The sequence below is a fragment of the Dichotomopilus funicola genome (assembly GCF_033296635.1).
Source record: "Dichotomopilus funicola strain CBS 141.50 unplaced genomic scaffold C8A04scaffold_18, whole genome shotgun sequence".
In the NCBI taxonomy this organism is placed as follows: Eukaryota; Fungi; Ascomycota; class Sordariomycetes; order Sordariales; family Chaetomiaceae; genus Dichotomopilus; species Dichotomopilus funicola.
The window spans coordinates 62,324-82,562 of record NW_026944039.1 but is presented as its reverse complement, the minus strand read 5'-3'; the positions used below and the strand labels follow the sequence as shown (position 1 = coordinate 82,562).

Below are 20,239 nucleotides of genomic sequence, written 5' to 3'. Positions count from 1 at the left end.
ACTCTTTATGAAAGCCCTACGGCCCTCAACGCCCTCATCTTGACCCCCTCCCACGTATTCAACTTCGGCCGCACATCCAGGTAAAAGTTCAGCTTATTCTTCCCCGCTGCACCATCATTCCTGCCAGCGTAAAAGTCGATCACATATTCCACCTTTGTCCCACACCGGTCCACGATCCAGTCATGCCTATCAAACGGCGCGGAATACCCCAATAACGTGTTGATGCGGGCCTTCGGACTCATCGTGGCACTGCCAAGCCCAGCGAAACTGTGCAGTCGTGGCCCGCCACATCCGCCTCGCGTCACAGGGGCCGTGAAGGGCGCCTCCCATTTGAGAATCTCGGCCCATGCCCGCTCGTTGACGGCGTTGTGTATGGGCACGACGGTCTTCATGTCGGCGGCTGCGGCCGTGTGGCCTTTGCGCTTCATGGCCTCGAAGAACTGTTTCTCGGAGGGGTACACCCAGTGGCCGGTCTTGGACGCGCCCGTTTCTTGCTCGTGGTTGGAGGGGCTCTGGGCGGACGGCGCAGAGGTGGGGTCGGAGGATCGTGGGATACTGGAGATTTCGCGGGCTTCGCCAAGTCGCGATTGGCTATGCGCCTGAGGCGGAGCTTGTTGGGTCGATTGTGTGGGTTTGGAGAAGAAGGGTATTTGCAACCATGATGACCAGGACGACGAGGCGTTCTTCGTCTGTTGTACTGTTGCCGTCGGCGCTGTGTTGGCCCCGGCCTGCGCAGCTCTCTCCTGCTGAGCCTGCTGCAACCACAGATCGCGGGTCTTGTGGTCAACAGGGCACTTGTCCGCGTCTCCGGCGGGAGGGCCGTCCGCCCCGGTTCCCTTCATGCTTGCAGTGGCCGTCGTCGACCCGGACGAACCAGCCTGGGCTTTCGTAGTGTCGCCTTGCGGCGTCGCTTCTTGGCGACTGATGAGAACGGTGTCGAGCAGATCAGTGTGCATTATGCGCGCATGTTTCGGAGCGGTCCGTCCTGCGGTCGCATTTGTCGAGCTTTGGTTGGGAGTTGTCAAATGCAAAGCTGCGAAGCTTGCTTGTGGCGTGGTGGGATAAAATCGTGGAAATTTACTGGAGCACGCAACGCCGGCCCGATTTCAGTTGCCAGCCGTTGATCAGCTGCTCCGGTGGCGCAGGGATAACCGGGGACAAGCACCGAACACGATGCTGATGCCGATCAAAGACTGAAAGAAAAAGCCAGAGCAATGGGAAGTACGGCATCCATGTATTTAAAAGACGTCAGAATATCCCCAAAACACCGTAGCAACAATGGGGCAGAGAAGAGTGCGAGAATGTAAAATGTAGGTTTACGACTTTGGTTACAATTTAACCGAATACCCCCCGCCCACGCAATCAGCGGGAGCCCAGGTGGCCGTCGCGAAAGCCCACCCATCCATTGCCATAAACAAACAGCATAACAAAGAAAAAGCCAACCCGTTTTAAAGATGCTCGTCATCCTTTTCCCATGCTCCGGCGGTAGTCCGCGCCCCGTGTGTCCGCCGATGGCCTCATCACATCGCACAATGCTTTTAATAGCTTACATGCCATGCCTGTGGTATCATAACTGTGCGCGTCTTCCTAAACCCGAAACGTTCCAATCCCTGTATACCGAGGGAAAATGATGCGAGAATGATGCTCGAGCCTGCCGCCGGGTCCGTTGATAGAGAAGATAAAAAATGAAACAAAGAGATGCCGTAAGAATGATATAAATGCCGCTTAGGCGAATACTGCCGCGCCACCAGTCTCGATCGCCTCAATCTCGGCCGCAGTTAGGGGCTGGCGGTGGAAGCGCGACGGCAGGTCGTTGCGGTCAAAAAAGACACCCTTCGGTGGGACGATAGATCCAAGATAGGCGCCCGAAGCGCCCCCAATACCGGCGTCCGCCTTGATGCTCTTGCGCAGAGGGCCGAACTGCTGGGCATGGTCGCGGTAGGCGCTGAAGCTGGAGTGGGACGAGCTGTTGGTGAAGGAAGGCGGCAGAGAGTGCGTCGGCGAGGCGGGGTGCGGCTGGGGAGAGTGGTCGATGGAAGCTGCGGTTAAGGTTCATGTCAGCGTCGCGGGTTCATTGATGTGCAACCATCATTGTCCGGCCGAGCAAGATGAACATACCAGGCACAGTCCGCTTGCCGAGAAAGCGAATGGAAGGAGTGCGCTCGGCGTGCGCAGCAGCCTGGCGGAGAACCTTGGTGACAAGCATGGCTGTGAAGAAAATGGGTGGTGGTGAGAACCGGAACAGGCGGGGACTTTCCGGGGAGTATTATAAAGCGATGAGCCGGCGACTTTTTGGGGGGAGCTTCTCCTCGCGACGATTGCTGTCACTCGCGTGGTCTTGGGGCGTAGTGGGCAAAGGCGGACGGACGTCGGCAAGAGCGAAGATGACAGGCAGATCGAAGGAGGAGAATTGAGTGGTGAACGGAACGTTGGAGTTCAAAAACAAAGACTGGGGTCAAAGTCGAGGTCCTGGGGGGGTTTTTCACATTTCACAAGCTCCGAGCCCTCCATGCGACAGGGGGTCCCACCACACCCGATCCAGTAAAATGGACCAATTACACGTCAGAAAACTCACTTGGCCCCCGAACGCCGGAGTCTCACCTAGGCAGAACCACGCCATCGGTCGATGCATCCCGCGTCTCCTGCAGACGTTCGTCCCGATTCTGGCCCGGGACTGGAACAAACGGATAGACCGAACCAAAACGCGAAGAGGGCCGTTATTCTGAGAGATCTTTTGATCTTTCGCCTTCTTCTTTATTAATTGAAATATCAATCAAACTTCGGGTGTTTTGCCTCCGAAACCAAGGCCTGACGCTTCCTTCCTGTCCCCTTTTTCTACGCTTCTGTCCGGGAATTTCGAATCGTCCCATTTTTCGCCCCCCACCTCAACAACATCCCGATTCTTCCCGTAACTGTACACCAACAAGTCGATCCTCGGTTTGTTGAGTCTCTGGGCACCTCAGCTCGGCATCTCTGAGCTCAGGCTTGCGAATTGCATGTGTTGTGTGTCTCGCTGCCCTCAAGGGCCTGTTTGTCCTTTTTTGAGCCGTTCAATGTCGGACGTTGAATTTCAACGGCGTGCGCCCTGCTGCCCTGTCCCGCGCACATGGATGCGGCTGGCTCCACGATCGGAATGTCGAACTGGTCCCCACTCAACTCCACCCTTATCTCTGCAATCCCCCGCCTTTCGCTTGTCATTGCTTTGACCACATTCGCCTTCCCCGCGGGATCACATTGGCTGTCGCAGACTCGGGTTGCCTTTTCCGTCAACGTTGTCGATTTATGATTTATCATATGGCTGACGCAATTCCGTTTGGTTCCCACGAAATGACGAGGCCCCTTTGACAAAAAAGGAGAGATGTCAACAACCAGGGCAACTGACGCTCATTTTGGGAAATATTAGCTAATTAGAGGAGGATAGAAGCGTTCGTCGAAATCAGTCAATTCGCCTAGATCACCTTCTCGTAGGCCGTAGTATTAATAGCATCAAACTTAAAGTGCGGTTTCCAGAAATCACGAGTGTGGAAGGACGCGTTCAGTGGATGGAGTAACGAGTGCTAATGAAACACACGACTCTTTCGGTTTTGATTCGCCAAATCAAGTTATCGCAAGAAATGGAGACCCGATGGGTTGGACCATGTTTTGGCATGCGTAATTATTCGGTAAGATGGGAATCATCTTTAAATCTTACAGTCTACGATGTGCCGCGGTAAACAGTTCCGTTTAAGCTATGGGCAGACCGTACCGAGCGGATAAAGGAAACAGAGGTGCGAACTCGATTGGAACGAGAGCACAAGGGGGCGACGGGGGAAAGATAGCATTCATTGTAGCCCGAAGTTCAACATTTAATTATGTATTAGACATGAATCTGCCTCAATTTCCCGCCCTCCATGCATCCACCCTCCTCCTTAAGTCCTCCATAGCCCACATCCATACAGCCTTTAGGTAATTAAAGCAGTCACAGAACCCTCTCTACGGCCTACCTGGTATGCGGCATTCGTGTGCTGAAAGTTCGTGCCCGTTGCCCTCAGGTCCGGGCCTGCTAATCTTCCGTGGCATGGGTGGGAAGTTACATTCCACGAAAGGCCTGCTTTGGTAACGCCATGAGCACTTAGGCCGGCTAGAGCGGCTGTTAAACTGCTGCCATAAAATATCACAATATTAACCAAAGCAAATGATCTGACAACAAGTGCAATGCCGGGGGTTGAGACTATCGTCAATGACGATAGCCTCTTCCACACACCTCTCGCTAGATACGGTACTGTTCAACCTTCTGAGACTCTCCATTCCTCTTTTACGTTGCAAACATCACTTGCCTTCAATTTCTCTGCTTTCCGTCTTCATATACTTTATATTTCGTCTCCTCAATATCTGTTTTCATTTCTCGCCAGCTCGACAAGCCGTCTAGCCTCGTTGGGTAGGGATGGAATAGCTGCTGAACTTCTTTGGATTTAGCTTACTCGCCGCTGGCGACATGAGTCATTCGATGTGTTACCAGGGATCGTGAGGGTGAGCTCGATGAGAGGTCAAATATATCTGCACTATTTCGAATTTGTAGTGTTGCCTGTAATTTATTCGACAGATAATCACCTTGATCATAGCTCGCCATCCCCTGTATATGCTCCGCTTCCTCGCAGTAGGACCGGCCACAGTAACCCGGCCCAACAAAGTGAAACCGTGGTGCGTCATAGGATAAGGATGCTCAATATTGAGAGAGAGAGACAACATACCTAGGCCCCGGCCGTAGGCACGGTACAACACAATGCACGACGGAACCCAGGCCTTACCCTGTTGGACGCCACGTGTTTAACCTGCCACCAGCCGGGACCACTGGGGGTAGGACAGGCAGGGAACCTTCCGTGCAGAGGGTGGAGGCAGCAACAGGGTGTCATGAGCGCGAGGGGGGGAGCTACCATTAGTAGCAGCTGACTGTGTGGGTGGTGGTCGGCGTTTCTTGTTTCATCATGGGTGAGGTGAGATGTCAGTCAAGGCTCTCAAGGAGGCGGGACCGATTAGCCGCCGGGCTGTTTCAGAGACCAACACCAGCATCCAGCGATTTGATCCAGATCGTAAATATGACAGAAGGCGGGGGAACATCTTCTACCCTTCCCGTCGCACCAAAAAGCCCCGCGTCTTGTGTCAGTGACTGGGGCAGACAGACATTGGTGTTACAGAGTCCTCGAAGCGCGACAAGCGAGCGCACAGCAAAAGCAGCCCAACCCCCGTCCCACCACGACACGACAGATCCGCCCGTCCGCCCACAGCATGTCTCGTTACATCTTGACACAGTGAGGGTAGGGAGCTTCCTAGCATAGCTTAGCCCGAGCCTGACCTCACCTGCAAATAGCCGGTGGTGTGTTGTTCACCATTCTTAGTATGTGGGCTTCGAGACGACACACAGACAGGGGCGCCCAGGTGCATGTTGGATTCATCTGATATGATCAAATTGTTGACCTTTTCGCTCTTGTGACTATGCATTCCCTTCCCATCGCCCATCCCCAAAATAGTGAACACATGCTTTTGCCTGCTCGCTAGAAGCTTTTTTAGACACTAAAATGTAAAAAAAGAGTAGACGTAGCAAATGAATCAAGCCTGCTGGCCATGGCTGCGGAATCAGGACGGTGAGAGCGATTAATGCACACAGAAAAATTAAATCACACATCCAGACGGGAATAAAACAAGGAATGACAGCAACCGATGGGGTATCTTGATTTGAGATGCAAGAATAAGAAAGCAACATTATCTGACGGAGGATTCTCTTTTGGAAACCGGCCGCCCTCATTAGATCGTCGTAGATCATCATGTCTTCTTCGAATCATCACTTTTTTTTGTTCGTCATTCGCGTAGTGCCTCACTTGCGCAAGCCGACCTTGCCAGCCAGGTTCTTCAGCCACACCGAGGCGCTGTTTCGGCGATCCTCGACGGTCGGGTCGCGAACCATGGCGGCCTCGCGCAGCATAGGCCCAATGATCTCAACGTCGCCGAGCTCCGGGAACTTGCCGTCGTCGCTCAGCATGTGGGGCACGGATGGCGACAGGGTCTCCTCGGCAGTGCGCCGCAGCTGCGAGACCACGGATGGGTGGTCCTTCCACTGCTGTCCAAGGCGGTCGACGAGCTGTTCCTCGTTCTGCTGCCACTCCAGCTCGGTCTCGGCCCACTTGGCTTCAGTCAAAGCGAAGGTTTTGGAGGTTGAGCCGTAATGCTCGCCCGTTCGCACGAGGTGCTTGGCGTAGTTGGTCCGAGCCAGATTCCAGTCGGCGCGGAAGGACTGCAGCGTGGCGAGGTCCGCCGTCTCGCAGGCGTAGGGCCTGGGCTCGATCGTGAAGTTGGCATGTCCGAGGCGGTCGGACCACGAGTCGCTGTGGTCAAAGAGGCACGGAACGGGGGACGGCGCATCACTGAAGGTGCTGGACATGGTCCCGCGCCGCAGGGAGGTCATAGATGGCTTCCCGCTGAGTGGTGGTGTGGGGTACGCAACCGCCGCTGGCGGGTCGGCGGGCCCTAGGGTCTGAGAAATCATAGTGGGCGACTGCAGCGGCGAAGCTTGCAGCGAAGGGGGTTGGGTATGGCTCGCGATCGCGTCGGTAAGCAAGGGAGGCAAGAGCGGTGTCGTCGCATGGATGCGGTCCCGTTCGACCCGGCGGCCCAGCGTGGCGGGCAGGGTGTGTAGGCCATCGAGGGGTGAAGGGATGGCCACGCTTTCGGAGCTCTCGTAGAAGGACAAGGCCGGGGTGGCCGGGACCGAGTCCTGGGCGTGGTCGGAAGCGTGGGCCGGACGGGATAAGGAAGAGGATCGGCTGGAGGCGGCGAGGGAGAGGCTCGGACGCGGCTCAGCGAGGGAGGGGTCGGAAGCCGGGAAAAAGGTCAGATCGTGGCGTCGAGAGATGGACGACGACCGCCAGCGCGGTAAGCTGGGCAGCCGTGACCCCAACCGCGTGCTCCAGTTTGAGAAACCCGAATCTGACCCATGACGCCGCTTTTTGGACCGGGGGCTGGTGTTGAAGTCCCCGTCGCTGAGGAAGCCGAGGTCATAATCTGGGTCCGAGAGCATGTAGGGGTTTGTGCTAGTGCGTGTCTGTGCCGCATCGGCGTTATGGGAACATGGAAAATCACCTGGAATTACGGTCAGCACGAACCAAAACAGAAAAAGACGCGCCGAAACGGCACAGCTTGGAGCTCGGAGCTACCCACACAAGCAGTAGTCGTGAAAGCTAAACTCGCGTTCGTTGCGCCTTGGCGGGGTCGCGAGTGGCCCTCGCCGGGTGTCCTCCTCGACATGGTCCCGGTATGCTTCCTCGTCATCCCGCTCCAATGGCTCTTCCGCGACGTCAGGAAGCTGGGACTTGCTGGGGCGGGCCACGTGAAGTGATTGTGTCGGTGACGTGGGGCTTTCAGTGCCGGGCGGGGTGATGAGCTCGAGCGAGGACGACGAGCCGGATAACCTCAAGTGGTTGGAGCGTGAGAAGGTCGAAGCAACGGGGGAGGGCGAGGCCAGGTCGGACGAGGACGAGTCATGGGCGTAGTATGGGGACTGTGGATGTTGTAGAGGTTGTGCTTGTGCTTGTGGTGGTGGTGGTGGTGGTAGCTGGTCTTCCACGTCGTCGTTGAGCTTCCTCCGCTCTTCCACGAGCCGCGGAAGCAGCAACGGCTTTAGCCCTAGCGACATGGAGGGACTGCAAGCATGAAGCCACGGGATGCGACGGGCTGCAGGTACTCAGAGGACCGAAGCGGTCGCGAGGTCTTTTCTTGCTGGTTTGGCGTGTCGAGTGGTGTTGTGGTCGTTGTAGTCGTTGAAGGTCTGGAGGAGAATTCGAGAATCTGGAATCTGGGGATAGAGGTGGAGGGGCCGACAATTTGTTGCTGGGGTCTGACAGCAGCAAAGGAGCAGACGAGCAGAGAGCTTGCTGGGCGAATCGCCGGGGCGCGCAACGACCGGGGTGCGTGAATTGGGGCTCGCGCCAGTCCGCCCGGCGTTGGTAAAAATGAATTTTGCGGGTCCCCACCCTGGCAACTGCCTGGGACCACCCACGATCCTGGCACCCCGGTAGCACCTACCCCGGTACGAAGTACAAGCCTGGAAGTCCAGCCCGCAGGGCCGGTCCAGAAGGTGGCGGTCGGCCGTCAGCGCTTGGCCTGGGCGGCAGTTGGCGAGTTTGGTTGGGCGATCGTCCCGCAAGATGACGAAGTTGGCAGCGAGCCAACCTGGAATCGTGCTGCAAGCCGCGCTCAAAGTTGAAAATAACCGCCAAAACAAGCCGCGGGTCAATTCTGCCGAATGAAGCGGCGCGACAATGAGGGAGCCGCTGGAGCGTTCCGAGATTCTCAGTTTCTTTATATGAAGACCCGCCCCTCAACCTGCGATGAGTCGGACTAACGGGACTCTGATCCAGTGGGCTTTGCTCGGCGTAGACAGACGGGTACTAGTAGTTACAAGTTACAAGTCACCCGCATTCGTGTCTCGCGGGGGGCAGGCCGACGAATGGGCCCGTGAAAACCCCCCAGGTCGGGCAGCGGGCCACCAAAAGATGGAGGTGGTCTTGCGAGCGGTCTTGCGAGTGGTCTTGCTTGACCCCCTTCCCGCTTCCTGCCCCCCCAAGTACCCCTAGAATTCCCCTCTTCGTCTCCCCCTCGTGATGCTGCGTTCCGTCATCTTCTTGTGCCGTTGGGGGTCCAGTCTTGGGGTAGAAGGCACAAGGTGCAGGAAGGGATTGCAGCACCCGACGTGGGCAGTCAACAGCCGGGCCACCAGACTTCAGTTCCCGCAATCAGAGTTCTATCCGCAGAGGTATCCGGCGGTACTGCCACTGGCACCACGTGTATATCGGGCACTCTCCGCTGCGACGCTCCCGTTCGGCGTGGGGTGGGGCTGGCGGCGAGCAGGTGGGCCAAGGCCCAAGAGAAGAGAAGGGAAAAAATGACGGCCTTAGTGCTGTGGCTCGCGATCTGGCACGCCGGAGCCGGAGTCGCTCGCATCCAATCAATCTGCGCGGCACAATCGCTGGCCTGACACACAGGAGCAACGCGCCCCGCAGAGTTCGCTCACTCACATCATCAGTTCATCGGTTGGGCAACGGCTTGTGGCGCGCGGGTGGGCCAATGGCACCGTGCTTGAGGCGTCGAACACGTCGAGCGATGAGCCGTGGGAGGGAACCTTACAGCATGACGAAGAATTTGCGAGACAGCAACGTGAACGGATGGTTGGTCTGGCTTCATGGGGGCCGGCCACGGATGCTCCCAGTGTTGGCCCCGGCCCAACCGCAGAGACGGGCCGTTAAGCTTACATACTGCCGATGTGCGCGGCGGTCTTGTCGACGACGGGACGGGAGCGGCGTGCGGGGGAGCTCGCAGCTTGGGGTCGGGTTGGGGGTGCAGAAGAAGGAAATTGGCCTCGAGCTTCCTGGAGCTTGGTCAATCCCACAACGTGATATCTGTGTTCGGAGCGGGTTGGTTCGCCCGCGTGCTCAATTTCCTCCCGCTTTCTCCTCTGTTCCTTCGGGGGTTGATAAGTCGAAAGTTGACTCTCGGCGAATGTGGGGTTGAGTCGGGTTCCAGAACCTCCGGCCGTTGGCGGATCATGCCTATCACGCCCAGGGTTGGAGGGCCGCGGTCAGCCGAAGCTTGTGCCCCAACTCGTGGTGCCAAAGCTCGAACTCGTGTACGAAGTACTTCGTTCAGAGTACACTACGCTATGGATAGCACGCGTGTGTCGAGGCGGTGACGCGAACATGGGCATAATACACGGCTTACACGAGACGGCGGTCAGAGCTCCTTGAGTTTCAAATGCCCTTGCTAGTCGTGAGGTTGGAAAACTCTGAACCGGCGCTTCGACACATTTGGCAATTGGAGGCTGGAAAGACGGTGGAGCCACGCCCCAAACGCCGCACTTGGAAGGCCGTCTTGTGGCTCTTCGCGGGGCCGGTTTGATTCCGCCGTTCCGTTTGGTCGCCAATTCGGTCTTCCGAACCTGATCGAAGGAACGGGAGGATGTGGCCAGCAAACTCTGCACTTTGTTGCGATTGATGTGACGTGAAAATGGAGCTTGCAGTGGTGGGGCGATGGAGGAGCTCGGACCCCGCAAGCTCGGGCCTGCTCTCCCATGCCCGTTGGGTCTACCACCTGCCAGGCTTGGGACGAACAGCTGGTGTGGGTCCGCCGGATTCGGTCGAGCCCACCATCTGTGCTGGGATCCCCCCGAAATTGTCGAAAAATCTCCCAAAATGGGTTCGAAACTGGTCGCTGCAACGAACCCAACCATCGCCTCCCGCCCAACGGTTGGCGATTTTTGCGCATTTTTGATTCGCTCCGGCCTCGCGTACCTTGCGTAAGCGTGTCGAGCCATTGACACGCTCCTCGTGCCTTTCGTCTCCAGGTTGCCCGCGTACGGCGTCGATGAATTGAGACGACGACTGGACCATGGAATCGAGTCCACGTTACGGAGGTACATCTGTTACTCCTAGTTTATCTTTCAACCTGTTCTATTCTGGCCAGACCATCCCAGCGTCGGGACAAATCCGTGGTTCTCGGACGCGAGCCGTGGTGCTGTGGCGAGAAAGAGGCACAGAGGCGACCAAATCGAGAACCCTCATTGCAACGCTGGGCGAGGTGTGTGGTGCCGGTTCCACTTGCAAACCCTAAATGCGGGTCCTCGACCCGTCCGCAGGATGCTGTGTTGCTCCGATGCGAGGGCTCTTCGGCTCGACGAGTCGGTGCTGCTCAACAAGTGAGTACTGAGTGCTCACTCCGACTCGGACAGCCGGGTCATCGTCATTGATCTCCCCACCATCCCTCGATGCTTACCAACATGGATGAGTACTACCCCACGCCCTCCTCTCTCGAGATGACCTTCAGACGATATTGATTCGCGAGGCATATGAACAAGGTTGAAGGACCAAAGCCGTCGTATGATAAGAACGAGCCAAGCTGTTGACCAAGATGACTCCCGCGGGGGACAACCATACATGTCGTGTGATGTGCCGTTCGTGCGGTGCCTGACGCCCACATCTCTTCGCCGTGGATACGTGTCCACGCGCCGGGCGGCCGAGGTTTCCGTCCACGAGATACCCAGAAAGATTATCTCCTCGACCCTGCGTCCTCTGGTAGTATTCTATGACGGCCTGATAACTCTGATTGATCCGGCCCTCTCATCACATCACAGTCCCGTACCATCCGTCCCTGGAGACGAAGACGGCGAACCTCAAGAGCCCTATCATCGTAGCCACAGGGCTGACCGGTCCCCGTAACGGATGGAACGCTGTTATTCAGGCACGCCACTCAGAGCGAGGTACGGTTCCCACCCGTTGTGTGGGATGGACAGCCATCGGCTGCCGATCGATTCCAGCCGGCGGCTCGCGTGCCTTGCCTAGAACGTTTAAGAAGCTGCCATGTGGTGGTGGTCGGACGGTCGGTTGCAATTTGCACTCGGGGGTGCCAGTGAGTGTCAAGCTGGTTGCTCCGCTGCCTGTGGCGGCCGAGGTTGGTTTCTTGTCCCTTGCATTAGTCCCTCGTTGTGGAGGGGTGGGGAGGGGCAGGATTCGCCCAGCTTCCAACGGCCCAGTTCTTCGCAATAGGCCTCGACCATGCCATGCGTGCGTGGAGAGGAAAGAAGAGTTTTCAATGACTGGCAGCGCTGTGTCCATGAGTGGCGTTACCAGCCACTGTTGGGGAACGAGACAGGTCCCACGTCCTGCTACGTTATATTCAAACGCCTGATTGCAGAGCCCGGCAAAGCGAACAAACAACTAAGTTAGAATGATTAGAAGAGCTGCACTACCCGTGTTAGGAACATGACCTATCAGTTTCAATGTATATGAACTGGTAGTGACATTAGAAGTAGGTGCAATTGCAATTTACAATGTAGATTCTCATGCAAATGTGCTTGTGCCAGTGTGAATGCAGACATAATTACCGACGCAGGTTGTTCGGGTGTGAAGTACTTCGCGTGCAATTCTAATTGCACCTAAACGTCCCGCCTATTCAGAAGGGCCTAGAACCAATAGCTAGTAGGATTGAAAGCAATAACCTTTGAGTAACAACAAAAGCGAAGACCTGTGTGTAATTATTGTATTGGAGGGCGAATTTGGAGTTGCTAATTAACATTATTTCATTTTTTCCACTCTAAATTGCTGACTTAACAGAGTCTTGGAAGGTGTCGAGGACTGGTGCCCAGAAGATGCGAAGACTTTGTGCTCGCGCCTAAATTTAACATCAGGTCTGCGGCTAGAAACCATTTGGATAGTCCCTTCTTGGGGACGTTTTATATAATACACCATATACGTAGATCTAAGGTGCGCTTGAGTCGCGGTAACGGGAGCTCGACTAACTAGTCCCCAACATTTGTTCTTTTCTGTTGTGGAATTATGGCCAAACAAGTGTTCACGATCAGGCTCCTCGTAGTTTAACTGGGTATCAAATATATATATCTTGTTATGACTGTGATAACTCATTGTGTCCAAACCCCGTTAACGCTTATGCCCAACCTGGTGTGTACAAAAACGAAAATCTAAAAAGGAAATGGTGCATCAGATACCGCGGCTATGATACCGCAGCAATAGCATCGTCCATCAGCTTCATGAACTCCTCTTTCTCCATCTTGACATCATCGAAATGCCACGACGCCCGCTTGGCAAGTGTCGCAGCCCCAGCGCCTCGCTTGCCAGGATGCTTCCCGACCGGGACCTGGGCACCGTACGCAGTGAGATAGTGCAGGCCCTTCATGACAGACAAGTTACGAAACCCCCTATAGTCGTTGGTCGCGGGCCGGATCTCCACCACGGCGCCGTGATCGTTCCGCATGAACATGGTGTGGGCGAACCCCGCGCCGTGAACGCCCAGCAGAATATCCGTTTCGCGTACCAGCAGGAGCTGTTCCACAAAGGAAATAGCCGAGAAGTCGACCGATCGGACCCGCACATGCGGATACTTGGCCTCAACAGCCGCCAGGAGGGCTTCGTCGTCCACCAGCCTGCGCTTGTCGGTGCGGTTGATGTAGGTGAGGTTGACAGGCGCCGGCGACGAGGACGAGTGTGAGGCATCGGGAATCAGCGCTGGAGTCGGGATCCCGTAGAAGCCCAGGACGCGGTGGGAGAATGCCCGGAGCATCGGCGCATGCCCGCAGTCGTGGTTGTCCCAGTCGTTTTGCCAGATTGGGTTGGCAGCGCCGGCGATTGGGACGATGATGCTGCGCGGGACTTCGGCAAAGGTCTGGGCCTTCTCCTTGTCCTCGAGAATATCCTTCAGGCGGATGGGTGGCCGGCCGGTGACTAGGGCCCAGAGATCCAGCAGGAGGCCGTCTGTGAGGTCGTCGACCACGATGACCTCGGTGTTTGGGACGTCCTCTCTGTCGTCAAAAAAAGGGCCGCCTTCGCGTGACGGGTCAGCGGTGGTACGTAGCAGGTCGAAACTCATAGTCATGGTCATGATCTCCATCAGGCAGTGCCAAATGTTGGAGTTGGACTCGCGCTTGGCGAGCAGAGCGAACTTGAGAGTGTTGTGGGGCGCGGACGGCGGCGTCGTTGGTGCTGGTGCGCTTGACGAGTCGCGTCCGATGTGGATGAAATGGTCGAAAGTAAAGCGAGGGCCGCTGTCGTACCACTCGCCCCGGATTTCGTCAAACGGTATTAAGCCGCGGTCCGTTTCGGTCGTGTTAGGGTCCCGCAGTTCACAATCCAGCGCAAACTGCTTGCGGCCCACGTCCAGCGTGGCGCTTTGTCCAATACAGATCGAGTCGATCTCACCGTTGGGGCGACTCTGGCCTTGGAAACAGTGCAGGGCGGCCGAGCCCGTGGCGCAGTACTGGATCGCGTGCGTACGGAAGTCATCGAGATAGTGTGGGGTGAAGCGCTCGGTACAGTACTCGGACTGCGGGACGGGGTCTTCGAGCAACTCGTCGTACTCGGCTGGAAGAGCAAGGGCAGGCCTGTCTTGGGCGTCGGACGCCCAGGGGAAGGAGTTCGGCCATTTAAAGCGGAAGTAGCTGTTGTTAGGATCCCGGCTGAGCGAGTCGAGTTCAAAGTAGACGATAAAGAGGAGAAGGATAGCGGCAGTAAGGAGCTGAACTCGGTGCCTGCGCGCAAACACGAACGGGACGTGAGAGGCCATAGCCGACTGGAGACTAGAACTGTGACATGCTCGACAAGGTGAGCCATTGGTATCTCAAGAAGAAGAGATTTCCAAGTCCTCGGTTGGTGTCTCGGGAAGAGATGGTGCGAGTAATAAGGGCCGCCTCGCCTGGCCTGGCCGGGCATGGGGCGTGGACGATCTCGCGATGGTGAGCTGAAAGGGATTGGGGCGATCGCGTGGGGTAAGAGCGTTAACGAGCCGCCAGGCGAACTCGGGCGCGCTAAACGCCAGAATGTGACTCGCGAAAATGTGGTTAGCGGCTGATTGCCCCAGCGCGCACTGTGCGATCTGTGAGAGTTTGACGCACTTTCCATGCATGAGACCTTCATCACAGTAGCAAAGCTAACAGCGACTGCAACATCATGGAACCAACATTCCACGCCAGCGCGAGAGCGGCGACCCAACTTGGGGCCTCAGACGCCTGGCCCTCAGCTCCTCATGCAAGGCAGAACCCATTTCGGTAAATCTGAGCACTGATCAACCGCTGTCTCTTCTTCCTTTCTCCCGATTTCGTCGCCTGATTTTACCGCGGATTTCGCTGCTCCCTAAAACTGATGATGGGTGCCCTAGTTAACTGATCTTCTTTTTGTCTCTCAGGTAATTTCAGCATCTAATTAAATGCCTTTGGGCATACAATGCTGGAGCTTGTGTTTTTTTAGTCGGAAAATACCTGACTGGTACACAATCGACTAATCTAGCACAACCTTGCCCATCGACGCCGAGCCTGTGCACGATCCTTGGCGGAAAGTGGACTTCAGAGATTTAATCATCAATAGCGAGTCGCGGGACGCCTTAGCTCCCTACCGGTACGCAAAGAGAAGCCTCTCAACGGTTCTTCATGTGCGCCTTGTTAAGAACGAAGCACCGCGTCCATACGGCTCAGCAGGTAACGCACTGCGATGATTGCCCCCTTCCGCGCTTGACGAGCGCCATCGTTGCTTTCTATGTCCACGTTGTCCAGGGACAAAAGCACGTCTTGCATCACCCTTTCAGTCAACGCCCTGTGCCTTTCCTTAACCTCGGAAGCCGTCCCTGGGGGGTTTGCAATGAACTCTTCGCAGCGAGGCCACATTTCATTTTGAAAGCCGAAAAATATCTTGTTTATCCGCTCCAAGGGTCCATCAGGAGGAGGAGCGCGCTCGGGCTGCTTCTCCTGCCTCCGCCTCCTGGCATCGGCCTCCTTTGCAATCAGCTCCCACTCTGGCTTGACGCTCTCTTTTATATGTCTGGCGTAGAAATTCTCAACCTAAAGTAGATTATTAGTTGGCGGGATTTGATAGTAAAGGGCCGCGGAACATACCATAACTGCTGTTTTGGTTGTCATGCATTCGGCAATCTTCACCCAATCTGTGCCGAAAGTGCGGAGCAGCCAGGGGAAGCCATCAGTCTCGGATACACTCCAGTGCGTCGACGGTATTTGAGGCCGTACTGGCTCAAACGTGGGGTCTGTGGCTAGATCGGGCTGTACCAGGGGGCTTGAAGGGGAGGTGTCATCCACCCCTAACTGCCTTCCATGCACGTTGTCTTGCTCTTGCCTTCCGGAGGTGCGCATGGTTGCCAGAGCCCCGGCAAGATTGCGTCTCCCTTGGCTCGTCGACCTTTCGGCGGACGTGGCAGCCTGCTGGAGGAAATCTTGCCAGGTCAGGTCATTGTATTGCGCAGCCGACAGCGAGAAGATCTGCTCGTTGGCCTGTTGCTCGGAGGGGCGCGTCAGCGCGTCCGCCATCTCGCCCAGCACCGACGCCTGTGCTGCTTCTTGAATGTAAGGATCACTGCCCACGTCAAGTGGCGGCTTATGTAATTGCCTGAGAGGAGCGGTGAACTCTCCCTCATCTTCATCCATCTCTTCCATACCAAGGTCGCTGTAGGTACGCTCGCGCCGCGCGATATAGTTGGTTTCCACGCTGGAAGGACTTTCGACCTCGTCCCCCTTCCCATCTCCACCTTGGCTGTTGCTTTTGCTCCAGATATGGTTGATTTCCTCTCCTTCGCTGTTCGTACTAGGCAGACCAAACAGTGCAAGCTGCTCGAGATGGGCGGCCACGTGCGAGATATATTGCTTGTGCGAGATGATATGGAAATCGGAACAGAGAGGGCAATTCCCTTTAGCTCTCGCGAGATCAGTGTGGCTACTCAGTCTCTGCAGCGTGTCGAATGACCCGTGGGTCGAGTGCTTCCCTTTGACGTGTTCTTCAAAGTCCCGGACCGAACCGAAGCCATCACACAAACTGCCGTAGGGGCACCGCTAGGTCCTCCAGTGGTGCCGGTTCATGTGTTCGATCCAATCGCTGCGACGAAGGTATTGCTGTTCTGGGGTCGTGCACGAGCTATAGAGACAGACGTATGGCCGGAGATCCCGGAAGACATGTTTTTTCCAGTCGTGTCTCGTGTTGATTGACACAATCGTGCGACAATAGGGGCATTGGAAAGGGCCGTCAGAGGACTCCTCTGGCAGCGGAGGGACTCGTAGCTGCGTTTCACTGGCTGTCGACACAGCGTATGAGGTCCTGGAGATGTTGGACTCGGCGTCTACTTCGGCAAAGTTATCTATGGCGTGCGATTCCTTGAGATAGTTGGGAATAGATGACGCTTTGGTCGTTGCCTTGTCTCCCCCATCGCCCTCCACGACCTCCGCGGTATCTAGTCCCTCGGCAAGTTCACCGACATGCTCCTCGCGGTACTTGAAATACTGCCGCCGGCGTGCGGTAGCCTTACCAAGTCGCTCCGCGAGCTCGGGGAGGGCGTTAGGGAATTTCTCGCGGATATGTTCGATATCCCATTGTTCGTAGACGCTGACCAAATCTGTCCCGACTCTTGATTTGAAGTGGTCGTGTGGCGCAGGGTTCCGGATCGTTATCGCCAGTCTGAAGAGACAGTCGACGATGTGCCCAACGTCATCTAGGATGCGACCGAATTCGGAATGCCCATCGTCATCCCGGAAGTAGTCTTCTAGAGCAACATCGGTCGAGTCTCCATCCTCAACCTCGACATTTTGCTGAGCGGCCAGAACCGAGACTTCTCCACTTGTCTCTTTTGCAGTCCGTACTCCTAAGCCCAGTCAGCAACTACCTCCCCATATCTGTTCACGTGGAAATTTCGCGATTCCAACGTGGCTTACCCTCGTCAACTGATTCGCAGAGGCCTTGAAGCAACGAGACGACGTGATTCTTAATTGTCGAGGCGTCGCGAAGCCGGTACGCAAGCGAGCGACTTCCCGACGGGCGATGCGCGCCCAGACTTCCGGCCCATAGCTTGAACCGTGCAAGGCGAGACACAGCAGCTGCCCTTTCGGCGAGCGTATCATCCAGTGCGGACAGTAGTGCCTCGAACGACGAAAGGGCGTAGGATACGATCGTGGCAATGGGAAGTTGAGATTCGCCTTGGCTGTGCACCACCATTTTGTTTGACAAACTGACGATTCTCGGAGTGGTGAAAGTTGAACCGACGGGGCGGCGAGGGAAACCGTGGGTGTGGGGAAGAGACCTTATGAAAGTAATTAATCACCTGCTCGCTGTGGCCAAAAAAAAGCGGCAGACTACACTAAAACAGCCAGGTAGCTTAATTTGTCCTTTTTCACTTTTTCGATTTACTCTTCTTCGTCTTTTTTTCACTTTTGTTTTTTTTCTTTTTTGTCTTTTTCACCTTTTTGATCTATTCCTTTTTTGTCCTTTTCACTTTTTTTCGATTTAACTATTCTTTTTTGTCTTCTTTCATTTTTCCGATTTATTGATTATTCTTTTTTAGTTATCTTCTTTCACTTTTCCGATTTATTCTATTTTATCTTTCATTTTTTTTTTTTGATTTATTCTTGTTTGTCATGCTTGTAGACAATTAAGTTATCCTGGGGCTTGGTCTGCCGTTTTTTGTTTTTTTTTTTTTGGCTACAGCGAGGTGATTATGGGGGGTCTTTACCGACCTAACCAATCCAGTTGACGGCTGAAGTTATCTCGGTGCTCAGACCCTCTTCTTTTTCGGCTGGCGCGGCAGGTGCAGGGCGTGAATGCACCTAATTTGGGTGCTGTGCCTTCCTGTTACGCAGGTGGTTCATATGCAGACAAGAACTTCAGAGCGGGGTTGCGTCAAGTCTTTGAGCCGCATCATATCCTTCATTCCCTCAATGACAATTGGCATCGTCCTCAATCCACAATGTCCGGATTCGAAGTGGCAGGTGTCGTCCTTGGCGTCTTGCCTTTGGCAATTAAGGCGGCCAAAGCTTACATGGATATACTTTCGTCCATGAAAGATGCTAAACGCAATCTTAAGGCTTTACTCCACGATCTCGAGACGGAGCAGATCCGGCTAGAAACAACTTGCGAGGTGCTCCTTGACGGCATTGTCCCGCACTTGCTAATAGACCGACTTGTCCGGGCCCCCCTGGCCCCGAATGGGCATTGTATAGTGACCAACTCCGACTGCGCCTATGGATGACATCCACCAAGTTTGAAGAGCAAGTCTCCGAGATGCTCGGAGCAGTTAAGGAACTGCAGGAGAAGTTATGCATGGAAGCTGATGGCAGCGTATGTTCCCTGACGTGACAGATCTACCTTACCTAGGTAGGCAGTCAAGCTGCGCGCTCGTTTGTTGACATGGTCATACGCAGCCTAGATTTACTGACCGCGTTGCGATTTTGCGGGAGCTGAAACGGGAAGCATCATTTTCTCTCAAGAAGAAGGACTACGAAGAAATCCTAACCAGGATCAAAACCGCCAATTCCATTCTCCACGATCTCACCGACCAAAACTGTGGGCTCGAGACGAGCAGAAAACACAGGAGTCAGGCTCGACTAGTGGCATTGCTTCGAAGCTTAACCCGCAGCATCTTCAAGGGTCTCTACAGTGCGTCAATCAGCTGCTGTGCGAAACGCCATACAGCCTGCCTTGAACTGGAGCCTAGAAGCACAGTTCTCGTACCAACCGACATCGACGACGATGTTGCCCGGAAATTTGGATTCCATGTCGAGCTTAGCTCCAGGCTGGCGGGGGAAAGAGAACGCAGCTCAGCCTCGACAGTATGGGAGGGAATTTGCATCAAGCTCGCAGATACTCATCCCAAGCCCGAGCCGGCCCTGACGTATGGTAGCGCCGCTACTGTTCCCGTTGCGACGGCCTCAAAGGTATCTCGTGCCGCCGGGTGGTCGAAATCGTTGGGCTTCAGCTTGACGAGAGAAACGTCATCCATGTCGGCTACACAGAGGCTCGTGGGAGTGTCGCGGAGTCTTCTTGTCTCAACAGTGACGTCCCCAAGTACACCCTCAGCAAAGGGCACGGGAGTGATGTACCAGCCATGCCGGTCAGCCCATAGGAATCCTGATGAACCGACAGTAGAATGCTATGGTTACATCACACACTCAGACAACAGATTTGAGCTGCGGCCACTACGGAGCCCTCAGTCTAGCATCGGCCGTACTACCGTCACGTTACGAGAGGTAATCATCGGCGGAAATCCCAATACCGCATTACCTCCATTTGAATACCCCGACAAACTGAGGGTTGCCGTCGCCGTTTCCATCAGCATTCTCCATCTCTACAACACACCATGGTTGCCGAGAGTCATGAGCTTGGACGATGTCGTCTTTCTTCCAGAAAACGACACTACGCGAGTTTCTGTTGGTACCCGCGAGTCGACGTACCGGCCATTTGTTGTCCAAGACCTGAAGGCAGAGAGCCACCCCTCCCAGTCACAACCCCCGAAGGGCCCCAGGCCGGTGAACCTCACAGTTCTTTCCCTCGGTGCGTTGCTGATACAACTAATCATCGGCAAGGTCATTGGGTCATTAGACATGTCCGGCAACATGGACATGGCGTCCATCTTGGAGAAATGCGAGGCCGCCAACCGACACAACGGAGAGGTCCTCACGAAGGGCGGGATGAACTACGCTGCGGCCGTCAAATGGTGCCTTGATACTGGGCTGAACGTGGCCGGATTAGAAGATGATAGCTTCTGCCAGAACTTTTATGAAACGGTCGTTGCAAAGCTGGAAGACGATGTAAAGTACCTGACAGCCGATGGCTGATTTTATCAGGTACTTTGCTTGATTACGACTGCGCTGGACGGGCCTTATAGGGAGACTCCAATCAATCTCAACGCGGCGACTAACGGACATCAGTTTCGGTAGTTGGGA

At 55.3% G+C, this 20,239-nt stretch overlaps 6 protein-coding genes across 6 annotated transcripts; 1 reads left to right on the top strand and 5 right to left on the bottom strand.

Annotated features, from left to right (window-relative positions):
- Positions 1-5: 5 nt before the first annotated feature.
- On the bottom strand, positions 6-956 carry C8A04DRAFT_36023 (cytochrome c/c1 heme-lyase; the record flags this gene model as incomplete). The annotated part of the gene is made up of 1 exon (XM_062783382.1): positions 6-956. The coding sequence occupies one exon, from the start codon at positions 954-956 to the stop codon at positions 6-8; it is 951 nt and encodes a 316-aa protein (XP_062638460.1).
- Positions 957-1,725: 769 nt separating this feature from the next.
- Positions 1,726-2,206, bottom strand: C8A04DRAFT_36022 (uncharacterized protein; the record flags this gene model as incomplete). The annotated part of the gene is made up of 2 exons (XM_062783381.1): positions 1,726-2,039; positions 2,119-2,206. The coding sequence occupies 2 exons, from the start codon at positions 2,204-2,206 to the stop codon at positions 1,726-1,728; spliced, it is 402 nt and encodes a 133-aa protein (XP_062638459.1).
- A 3,645-nt stretch (positions 2,207-5,851) lies between these two features.
- C8A04DRAFT_36021 (uncharacterized protein) lies at positions 5,852-7,666 on the bottom strand (the record flags this gene model as incomplete). Its single annotated transcript, XM_062783380.1, has 2 exons — positions 5,852-7,113; positions 7,192-7,666. The coding sequence occupies 2 exons, from the start codon at positions 7,664-7,666 to the stop codon at positions 5,852-5,854; spliced, it is 1,737 nt and encodes a 578-aa protein (XP_062638458.1).
- A 4,865-nt stretch (positions 7,667-12,531) lies between these two features.
- Positions 12,532-14,144, bottom strand: C8A04DRAFT_36020 (DUF563 domain-containing protein; the record flags this gene model as incomplete). The annotated part of the gene is made up of 2 exons (XM_062783379.1): positions 12,532-13,895; positions 14,081-14,144. The coding sequence occupies 2 exons, from the start codon at positions 14,142-14,144 to the stop codon at positions 12,532-12,534; spliced, it is 1,428 nt and encodes a 475-aa protein (XP_062638457.1).
- An 824-nt stretch (positions 14,145-14,968) lies between these two features.
- C8A04DRAFT_27082 (uncharacterized protein) lies at positions 14,969-17,516 on the bottom strand (the record flags this gene model as incomplete). The annotated part of the gene is made up of 4 exons (XM_062780167.1): positions 14,969-15,364; positions 15,419-16,363; positions 16,460-17,166; positions 17,237-17,516. 4 exons carry the CDS (start codon positions 17,514-17,516, stop codon positions 14,969-14,971), a joined length of 2,328 nt encoding a protein of 775 aa, XP_062638456.1.
- A 2,153-nt stretch (positions 17,517-19,669) lies between these two features.
- On the top strand, positions 19,670-20,131 carry C8A04DRAFT_27081 (uncharacterized protein; the record flags this gene model as incomplete). The annotated part of the gene is made up of 1 exon (XM_062780166.1): positions 19,670-20,131. One exon carries the CDS (start codon positions 19,670-19,672, stop codon positions 20,129-20,131), a length of 462 nt encoding a protein of 153 aa, XP_062638455.1.
- Positions 20,132-20,239: the final 108 nt, after the last annotated feature.